Raw genomic sequence first — 10,891 nt, forward strand, 5'->3', positions numbered from 1 at the left:
GGATCCGTGCCTGTTCCTTGAAGCAATGTCAGAAGTGCCACCCTTGGGCATTGCTGGCAGGGTGAGTGAGTGTAAATCGAGTCGGGGACTTATTTAGTTCAGGAGAAATGTCAGCCAAGGCTCACACTGTGCTAAAAAAAGCCATTGGGAAGTCAGACCTCATGTGCAGGAGGATCGAGCTGGAGCAGAGCACCCAGCAGATCCTCACCCCCAGGGGCAGGAGGAGACAGCAGGGCTGAGCTGCCAGGCAGGAGCAGGCAGAAACCTCGGGAGCGTTCCCATGGTCTGCTCACAGCTCTGCTTGGAGAGGAGGAAGAGCTGGAGAGGAGGAAGAGCTGGAGAGGAGGAAGAGTTGGAGAGGAGGAAGGGGTATCCTGCACCCAGCTCCCTTGGGATCTTCCCAGTGGGTGCCGAGCCAAGCCAGCAGAGCCACAGGACAGAAACCAGCTGGGACAAAGGCACATAACCCCATTTTGGGGTCACTGTGGGGACACCTGACCAGGACTGGGCTGGCAGGGCTGGGAGCGGGGCTGGAGCCACAGCCCAGCACCGGCAAAGGCAGCACCTTTTGTGGCACCTCGTGATGTCACCCAGGTCCCCTCGCTGGTGTCAACAGTGGTGCAGGGGACATTCCACTTCCTCCTGAGCACTCGGCTGCGCCGAACTCGGCTCTGCCTGCCAAGGTAAGGCTGCTTCAAACCCTCTCCTTGCCATCCAGAACCGCGCCCCTGCTGCTTCCTGCAGAAACGTCCCTTTCCTCCGGCTTTTCCTTGGGGGTGGCTCTTGCCAGCAGGAGATTTGTGGCACTTGGAGCCCTGCACACTCCTCGTGTGCCAATGCTCAGGGTGTTCAATGCTTGGAGGAGCTCAAACAGCAGCTGCTGTGCCTGCAAAAATAAACGTCAGGCGTGGGCAATTAACGATGCTCCAACAGTTCTCCAGTGTCATTAATAGGGATAATTCCCATCTCTTGCCTGATTCCTCTGGGAATATATTTTATTTTAAAGTCATACTTGACAATAAGGGTAACATGCAAATCTGGTTTTTCCAAAGGGGATTTTTATTGCCATAACATAAAATCCACGTGCTGCCCATCTTTGTGCCATCTAAGGCTCTATGAGTGAGCAGCAACAGGAGGAAATTTGCAATAGTGAGGGGATATAAAATGACAAAAAATAGCGGGATTGCTTGGACTTGCTTTTGCTAATGAAAATTCTGAGGTGGTTCAAATTCTTAATCCAGACCACAGTCACTGCTGTGGATTAAAACTTGACTTCATGGGCTGAAGGTTTTAAACTGGACTTTGTGCAGTACTTTGTAAAAGGTGCATTTCTGCTGGCTTTGCTTTCACGTGCAGCAGCAGCTCAGCTGTGCTGGGAGCCCAGCAGCATCCTGTGGGGTGGTCACAGACAGGATTTAGAGTGGGTGGCCCCTGAATCTGAGATTTCTGCAAGTGGATCAAGAGAGAATCTCCCAGCAGGCGAGTCAGGATCTGCAGGAGGGGATTCCTCAGCAGGCTGGAGCAAGAGCTGTGCAGGGACAATGGGGACTCCTTTCAAGGGCATATTTTTGGTGTCAAGTAAAAGTGAAAAGACTTTGTGAAAAGTAAAAGACTTTGATCCAGGTGCTAACATCATCAGCCATGGGAATTCCATCCATGAGGGGAGTGCATCTGTGGGACAGCCCTTTCCCAGCCTGCAGCCAGCCCTGAGGGGGCTGTTGGTGTCTCTGCTGGAGCTGCAGGAAGGACTTCCACCACTGCTGCAAAACGAAAATACAGCAGACAGCCCAGACCCGCTCTTTTTCTGTGAAAGAGAGCCAAAAAAAGCACCTTTAACTGTAGAATGTTCCACTCCGAGTGCAGAGGTTTCACTCCGGCGTCACGGCCATGCACTGAGAGCAGAGCATGGAAATGTTTGTGCCCCAATCAAATCAATTAACCCGGCTCTGGTGGGCACCTCAGACAGATCCAGGACTCTGGAATGACATCTCTGTGCTTCTCAGCCTATCCAGAGGAACATCTTTTTCCAAGGAATGCTATGCTGAGTTTCCAAAGCTCCAGTAATAACATGCTCACTTCTCATATCCTTATTGCAACAGCATCAGGGATACAGAATCTCACAGAAATAGAGAAAATAGTGGTTGGATCTTGGTGTGTTTATTTGATACTGCTTTTTTTTTAAAAAAAGATTCATATTCTGGAAGCAATGTTGCAGTGGGAGCCACCTCTCTGCAAGATGTAAATGAGCACTAATAAAATCTACTGGAGATTTCAGTCTTCTGCAGCCTGTGCTGCGCACCCACCAGGCAGTGAAGGACTTTGGAGATGGAATTTTAGCACCCTCAGTGGTATCTCAAGTGTCTGCTTTTGTGCACAAGTGGGAAGAGAAGGGGTTGGTGTGGGATTAAGCCTCGATCTGAGCCAAAGTGACAGGAAAGGCAGAAATGCAGTAATTTTGTGGTGCCCTGTGCGTGTCTGGGTGCATTTTGATTAAGGAGATGGTTTAATCTCATTATGTTTTTATGGCTTTGTAATGAAATCCTTCATCCTCAGAAAGGGCCCTGCTGATGAGCCAGCAGACACCACCCCATGCATATTAATTATGGTAGTGTATTAATTGTGTGCACCGCCATTCAGGTCACCCTGCTCAGACCCTGAGTTCCCTGAATGCAGAGAGGGATTTTCTGGCTCCAGGGCACCCACCCCCTGTTCCCAGTCTCTGAGTTAGATCTGCTGGGGTGGTGGGGCTGGGACATCATCTGCAGGATGGGTTTTATAACCTCCTGGCCCCAAGGTTCACCAAAGCTCCATGATCTCCATCAAAGCGCAGCTTTTCAGGACCCCTCTACCTGCAAACTGAATCATAGAATCACTTGGGTTGGAAAAGACCTTTAAAGATCATCAGAAAAGATACCAGCAACCAGGCTCACTCCTGGGAGCATTTTTTTCCCCCTAATATCAGTTATTCAGCAACACTGGATGTTTTCAGTTTGAGATTTTCCTAAATGATGGCACGGTGGACTCAGGAGAGCTCCCACTGCTGTCACTCACACAACACCTGGGGGTGAGAAAAATAGCTGAAAGAGAGCCAAGAAATGAAATTCAGATGAACTCTGACCCCTTGTGGACAATTAGAAGTTGAAGGTGATGGATGAGGGGGAGCTCTCCATGCTCTGGGCTCCCCCAAGGCCCTGGGCAGGGTTTGTCCCACCAGAGAGCCAAGCTGAGCTCTGGGATGGAGGGTGTGCCCTCAGCATCACCCCCGTGCTCCAGGGACACATCCTGGACACAGCAGTTTGCCCTAAAACCTCTGGTCAGAGCCCAGTTTGAGTCAGCAGACCTCATCCCATCACCCCAGCTGTCCTCAGTGTCACATGAGACCTAAATCACAGAATAGTCGGGGTTGGAAGGATTAAATTAGGCCTGGCTGTATTTAAGAACCTTGATAAGCAAATTGGCTGCTGTCACTCATTGGACTGAAGAGATTGCATGTACTGGCCAGCATTTAATCAGGTAATTAACTATAAAAGTGTCTTTAAAATCTAACATTTTGCAGATGTACTTAATCCTGTGTGGTTTTAATGGCCATCCAGCAGCTGTGTCTGGAGGAGCAGCAGGCAGACCTTCCAGCTTTGACTTCCAAGGAAAACCAGGCAGATGAGGACTTGAAAAATGCTTTCTTGGCAAAGGGAGAGGTGACCTGAAGGGACAGAAGGGGCAGTGGGCAGTGCTTTTACCAGAGACAAGGCCATGGCCAGCTGGACAACAGCTGGAAAAGGATGAATTCCCGAGCAGCAGAAATTCCCAGCTCTCCCAGGAAAAGGGCTGTATCCCACACCCACCTCTCTGAGGGGAGGAACACCCCCATGCTCAGCTCCAGCCCCTGTTCACTCCCTGTCCTGACAACTCCAGGGTGGAGAGCAGGAGGCCTCCATTGCTGCTTCTCAGGGCAGGTAAATCCGTGAAGGAATCTTTCTTCTGTGTTTCCATCACGGTTTGAGCCTCTCCCTCCTCATGGGCCTGCTTTGGCCTCATGGCAGGGCTGTGGTGTCCTGGATGGGGCTGCTGGGATGGGGAACACGGAGCAGAGCATCCTGTCCCATCCTGTGTGTGGTGAGGGGGATTGGGAGGGACCTGGAGGGACAAAAGCAGCTCTGGGGTCCAGCATCTTGGTGAAGGAAGGGGATGAGCCAGAGATCTTCTCAAAGGCAGCACTTCCCTGGTGCTCAGAGCAGCTGGAGCTGCTAAAGCTGAGGCTGCTGCAGGAGATAAACATGCAGATCTTGCTTTTTGGAGTTTGTGGGAACGTGAAGGAGAAGCTGAGAAAGAAAATAATCTGTCTGGGGAGCCTGCAGGAGCAGAGTTACAAGGCCCTGCTTGTTGCCTGTGTTCCATGTGGGACCTTGCTGCATCCAGGCGTTTTGGGGGCTGAATCCCAACCTTCCCATGGCAGCCTGGAGCAGAGTCTGGATGAGCTGCCAAATGTCAGCACCACAACGATTAAGAGGCTGAAAACAGAACTATTTGTGCTCAGTGTCACTGAGAGCTCTAAACTCAACTCCTTTGGTAAAACGAAGGAAAAAGCTTTAGTAACAGAGTAGGAGTTACTAATTTCTACCTACAGAGACAGTTTTTCTGGCAAATGCTCCTTGCAGGAAATGAGTCAGAGGAGTGAATCAGTCTGCAGTGCCACATGAAGATGATTTTCAGCTTTAACCATTATATTCAACATGGGAAGGAATCACTGTAATGAAAATTATAACCCTGAGAGGAAAGCCCCGATAAAACCCAACTCCTCCTGCCTGTGTTGCCTTGTGGAGGACAATTTACCAAATTTACTGGTCCTGGTTACAAAAGCTGGCAAGAGAAAGGTGGCCCAACAGTTCAACACGTGGCATTTTGCTGATGGCCGAGAGGCAGAAATTGGCAGTACCTAAGAAGTAAAATTATCTGGCGGAAAAAAGAGTCAGACTGGGGCTGCCATGGTGATGAGAAATAGAAGCTGGTGGCGTGACCAGGTCTCTGTGTGTTCCAACTTCTTAAATACATTAACAGAACACTTCAGGAGCACTGGCTGTGTTCACAGCGGTCACATTTTCCAAGCCCACTCCCTGCTACCCTTTTGCATGTGCTCTGTGCCTGTAATGCCAGAGGAAGCGGGTCCAGGAGGTCCTCTGAGGGGCTCAGAAGGCCTGCCACCCACATAATGCCCAACACAGCCCAGGATATCCCTGGAAGTGCTCAAAGCCTGGTTGGACAGGGCTTGGAGCAGCCTGGGACAGTGGAATGTGTCCCTGCCCATGGCAGGGGGTGGCACTGGATGGGTTTTAAGGTCCTTTCCAACCCGAATCATTCTGTGATTCAGTGCTTGACACCCGTGCTCTGAGCATAGGGCCATGCCCATGATGGAGGCTGGGACATGCCCACCTTTCATCTGTGTATTCCTGCCTTGCTCCCAGAGACCAAACACAGGAGATCTTGAGGAGATGGCAAAGGATGGGCAGCTTCTCCTGCTGCCCCGTGATCAGTGTGGCACAGCTTCACTTGTGCTCCTGGGACTGACACACCAGGAATGGTCCCTGTGGGAACAGTGGGATCTCTGACAGGGCAGCTCTGAACACCATTCCAGGATGTTTCATGTTTCAACATTCCCAACCCTCTGCTTCGTGCTGAAAAGCCATGTGGGAAATGCAGAAGTGAGCACTGACAACTCTTGCAGTGTCTTGGCCTTCACGTCCCGTTTTTCTCCCCACAGGAATGACCCACCCACCCTACACCACCACAGCCTCTTCCAGCAGCCCAGTCATGACCCAGAGCAACCAGAGCTGCTCCCGTCAGGACATCACCTTCAAGAGCAGCCTCTACGCCACCACCTACACCCTCATCTTCATCCCGGGGCTGCTGGCCAACAGCGCTGCCCTGTGGGTCCTGTGCCGCTTCCTCAGCAGGAAGAGCAAAGCCGTCATCTTCATGATCAACCTGGCCGTGGCTGACCTGGCCCACGTCCTCTCCCTGCCCCTGCGCATCTACTACTACATCAACCACAGCTGGCCCTTCGGGGATGTCCTGTGCTTGCTGTGCTTCTACCTGAAGTACCTCAACATGTACGCCAGCATCTGCTTCCTCACCTGCATCAGCGTCCAGCGCTACTTCTTCCTGTACCACCCCTTCCGAGCCAAGGGCTGGAAGCGCCGCTACGACGTGGCCATCAGCGCCCTGGTCTGGCTCGTGGTGGGGGCCGCCTGCGTGCCCTTCCCCATCATGAGGAGCCACGGGCTGGGTGCCAACACCACCAGCTGCTTTGCCGACCTGCAGGTGAAGCCGATCGACAGCAAGGTGGGCACGGTGCTGATGACCGGCACCGCTGAGCTCCTGGGCTTCGTGGGCCCGCTCATCATCATCTTAGTCTGCACGTGGAAAACAAGAAACTCCATCCGGGGCTTCCATATCCCACAGGAAAACAGCGGGGAGAGGAGGAAGGCCCTCAGGATGGTTTCCATGTGTGCCATTGTGTTCTGCGTGTGTTTTGCTCCCTACCACATCAACTTCTTCTTCTACATGTTGGTGAAGGAGAACGTCATCACCGACTGCTTCGTGAGCACCATCACGCTCTACACCCAGCCCTTCTGCCTGAGCCTCGCCAGCTTTGACTGCTGCTTGGATCCCATCATCTATTTCTTCATGACTTCTGAGTTCCAGGAACAGATTTCCAGGCACAGCAGCATGGTCATCCGGAGCCGGCTCATGAGCAAAGAGAGCGCCTCGTCGATGAAGGAATGAGAAGAAGGCCACTTGGAAGAAACAAAAGCATTTCATATGAAATCTGAGACTGGTCTGGGATACTCCATTACCGACTCCGTTGTGGAAGATCCTGAAGGTTTGTCCAAGGGTGTTTGTGGCAGTGGAATTTTTTCAGTTTATAGAAGATAAAACCTTGTCTAAGACTGGTGTGTTGGAATCTGGTGAGTGACCCAATAGATGTGACTGTCCCCTCCCTGTGCCACCCCCAGCTGACCTCACTGGACTAGACAATACACAGGAGGGAGTGAAAAAACTTGGACTGGGAAATGATGGAAAAGTCCCAGGCTTTTCTTCTGTTCTCGCAGTTGCAGGCTCTGTGATCAAGCCAGAGACAATCCCACATTCATACACTGACATCTGCTGAAGGATCTCCTCTGGGAGAACCACACAAGAACCTAAAGCTGGCCAGTAGCAACCAAAGGACCTTGTGGTTTGTGGAGTGGGGGCTGTGGACAGGTGAAGGTGTGCAGGTGGTTTCCATGTGCTCCTGGGTTTGGTGCACCCCACTGGTCACCAGTGACCTCTGCTCCCCCTTTCCTCACTCACCCTCCTGCTCTGCTCCTCCTTTCCCTCCTCCCAGCTCTGTTTGCTCCCTAATTGCTGACACATCCCAGAACTTGCACCTGCAGCTGGTGCAAGACCCTCTGCAAGGCAGATTCTCCTCAAACATCCAGAAGTTGGTACCTTCCCTTGCTCCAGGTGACTTTCCTCCCCTCCAAGCTGGCAAGGGGGACATGGGCAGGTGGCTTTTGCCTTTGGACCCCTTGGGGCAGGACCATGGTGGTCCTGGGGTCAGTGCAGGTGGGTTTGATGGTGCTGATGGTTCCACTCAGGTTCTCACTCCCTCTGTGTGTGGTCCAGAGATACCTGAGATGAATCTGTCCCAGAAAAGCTCAGCTCAACCTGTTCAGTTGATGAATCTTTTAAAAAAGAGAAGAGCCCTTGCCAAGGTGATTTTACTGATAGACCAGAAGTTAAATTCATAAATTATTATGATTTTTTTTTTCCACCAGGTCCTGTCATGATCCTAATGTTTACATTTTTAGGTAACTATGCAAAGCAGCAACAAGGAAGGATTAATTTACCCCTCATTTTTAATTAGTTACGGCTCTTCAGCCAAGTCCACCCACTCTGTAACTTCAAGGGTATCTCGTGATACCCGGGGATGGATTTGGCTGAACAATCACCAATTTATTGCCTTTGGAAATCAGTATATTTTCAAAAGAATGTGAACAATTTGTAAGGTCTTGCAACAGTTGCTACAAAACCAAAAGAAATACCAGAAACACTTGCTATGTGTATTTTAACTCCAACCACTCAATTCCACTGAGTTAAAATGTAACACAGCCAAATATTTCCTGTATATTGTGTTTTCCCAGTTCTCTGCTTTACAAAAAACAAAGGGAAAAAACCAAGGACCGGGATTTAAACAACAATTTCCCTCTAAAAGGCAACGACACTGACACAAACACAATAAGCTCTCCTAGTTCTCCTCCCAGGTGTGAGAAGATGATTTTGGGCTGAGTAGGATGCACTGGAGTAGATGGAAATGTTCTCTCTGATGTCACTGACACAAGAAATGTTTACACGCTGCAAGGAGTCCCCTTCCAAAGGCAGAGCTGACCTCACACAATTCAATTGTTGTCAGTTCAGCAGCCTCTCATAAGCTACACTCTGTTTCAAGTTGTCAGGGAAGGAGACTTCAGTTTCAGTGCTTGTTTTGTGAATTTTTATAGACCTTTCTAAGCCTCCAAGTGACTGGGAGCTGTTTCCTGTCCCTTCACTTTCGCACCCTTCTCCCTCTATCAGGTGAAAACAAGCTGAGGGCACTTACGGGAACTCTGTAGCTCATTCTGCGGGTTTTACTTCCCAAGAACTTATGCTCAAAAAAAGAAAAATAAAGGCTGTTTTGCAAACATCAGCTGAGTTTTGTAGTTATCACTGGTACCTGGAAAACTGCGTGGGATCAGCCCCTCCTGGGATCAGGGTTCAAGCGAAGGAGCGCAACTTTTATTATTCTTAAACAGATTGGTTGCTTGTTTTCACTCTGAGTAGAGGTCATTTATTGAATTTTTGATTCTACCACACTTCTATTAGATTTAAAAGTGTTTTGAGGATGGGAAGGTGTCCTAGGTAGTGGAAGATGGCATGGGAATACCTGCTCCAGCTGCTGAGTGTCCAGGAGTGACAGCAGCTCTCCTGCCCAAACCTTAGCATGGATTTGGTGTCTCCACCAGGGATACCATTCCCCATCTCCATGATGACATCCTCAAGCAACTCCTCACATTTTCCTGCCTCACTCATCCTCTGAACTCCTTTAGGTTCTCCAAAATGCTCCTTTTCCATACTGCAGCCCCAGCCTGTGAGGAAAAGTCACCCACTCAACCCTTTCAATCCTGTGGTGTGCAGGGGATCAGATAACTCTGTCTGAAAGCCTCTTCTGCTGGGGGGGAAAGGGCCCTGCTTTTGGTTGGGGTGGAGATAAACCAGCTCTGTGGGGCTCAGCTGCCAGATGAGGTTAAACCTGCAGGGAAAGTCAGTCAGGATGGGCCAGCCTAGAGAGAAAGAGCTCAGAGAGAGATCAGGGAAACCCTGAAGTTTTCTGAGAGTCCAAGATGATCCATTTGGCCTCCACAAACCCACACCTGAAATCCAAACTCTTTAGTTCAGGCCTTCCAAAACCTCAGTGTGCATCTCAAGAGAAGGAAACAGGCATTCCAGTGAGGAGGAGGAGGAGGAGAGAATTCCAGCTGCCTTCCCAGCTGGCTGGTGCTGGATCTGACCCAGGACCTGGGCTGCAGGGGCTGCTTTGCCTCACACAGGCAGAGGCACAACAAGGCTGGCTCAGGTTCCTGTAATTCACCCCATTTCCTGTGACCAAAAAACATGTTTATTATTTTGACAAGAGGAAATATAATTTCATGATGTTGCTCCTGGATTATCTCTTGTGCTTGTCCTGCTGCTCAGACTCACGACTTGAAAAACACTTTTCCTCCTTTTTGGGCAGACACAAAAAAAATATTTTAACAGACATGCCACAGAAAGGCAGAATTGAAACAAATCAAGAGGTTTGGTGCAGCTCCACAGGGGTGTGAAAGATGGATCTGAAGGGTTCCTGGGGCTGGAGCATCTCACCCTGAAGGGAACTGCTCAGGATGGAGATGTGGTGAGGTCTCCAAGCCACCTGCACTGGCACCATGCCCAGCCCCGAGGCACAGCCCTGGGCAAACACATTTCTTTTCCTCTACAACATGAGCCATTCACCTTTTAGCAAAAGGAAAGGTGTTTCTCTGCAGTGCTACCCCATCCTAACCAGGAGCAGATGTCTGCTACCTCCTCTGCAGTTTGAAAGGGCCCTCCCGTCCATGAGAACAAACATATTTGGAAAAATCTCCTGTGGGATTCAAAGCCTTTCTGCAGCTTCAGGTTCTGAGCTGCAGAATCTTGCAGTATCTCTTGCTTCTCTTAAATGAAATTACCAGCTCTCTGCCCTGAGGAAAAACAAAATATGCTGGAAATGCAGGATAACAACTCCACGGTTCAAAAATATGAAACCACCTCATTGCACTTAAAAGATTTTGGGGACGACTGGTGTGTTTAAACCAAAAACTCTGGGTTTGTGGATTAGACAAAGGCTTAGCCCAAAAAGTAAGGGAGGCATTGACAATAATTTGCTGTAAAATAAATCAGAGCTTCCCAAAGTGCTGTTGCTGCACAGAGCTCTGTGTGACAGCGAGAGGGACAATGAGCTGGGGGCTCACCCAGCCCTGCTCAGCTCCCTGCACAAGGGTGAAGCTGCTTTGTGTGAACAAACCTCCTCCTTCCCCTGCTTTTCATACATCCTTCAGGTGCATCCTGTCAGATATTCTAAATGCTGAGCGCTTGAGAGATGCTGATCATCTGCATTTGGCCCCCTGCCCACAGGATACCAGGCTGTAGGAGAAGAGACCTTTATCTGGAGGCCTTAGATAAAGTCTCACAGTTTTTTAAAAAGTTATTAAAAAAGTTCCTTTGTGTCTTCTGCCTTTGAAGCTGGAGTGTTGCCAAGTGTGAAAAGCACGTTAGCATTGGGGATGAGCCAGAGAAACAG

At 50.0% G+C, this 10,891-nt stretch overlaps 1 protein-coding gene across 1 annotated transcript; it reads left to right on the forward strand.

Moving 5' to 3' along the window:
- The first annotated feature begins 173 nt into the window (after positions 1–173).
- Positions 174–8,733, forward strand: P2RY10 (P2Y receptor family member 10). Its single transcript, XM_058848171.1, has 2 exons — positions 174–683; positions 5,756–8,733. The coding sequence occupies exon 2, from the start codon at positions 5,758–5,760 to the stop codon at positions 6,778–6,780; it is 1,023 nt and encodes a 340-aa protein (XP_058704154.1). The 5' UTR covers positions 174–683; positions 5,756–5,757; the 3' UTR covers positions 6,781–8,733.
- The last annotated feature ends 2,158 nt before the right edge of the window (positions 8,734–10,891 follow it).

This window comes from Poecile atricapillus, chromosome 12 (genome assembly GCF_030490865.1).
Source record: "Poecile atricapillus isolate bPoeAtr1 chromosome 12, bPoeAtr1.hap1, whole genome shotgun sequence".
Lineage (NCBI taxonomy): Eukaryota > Metazoa > Chordata > Aves > Passeriformes > Paridae > Poecile > Poecile atricapillus.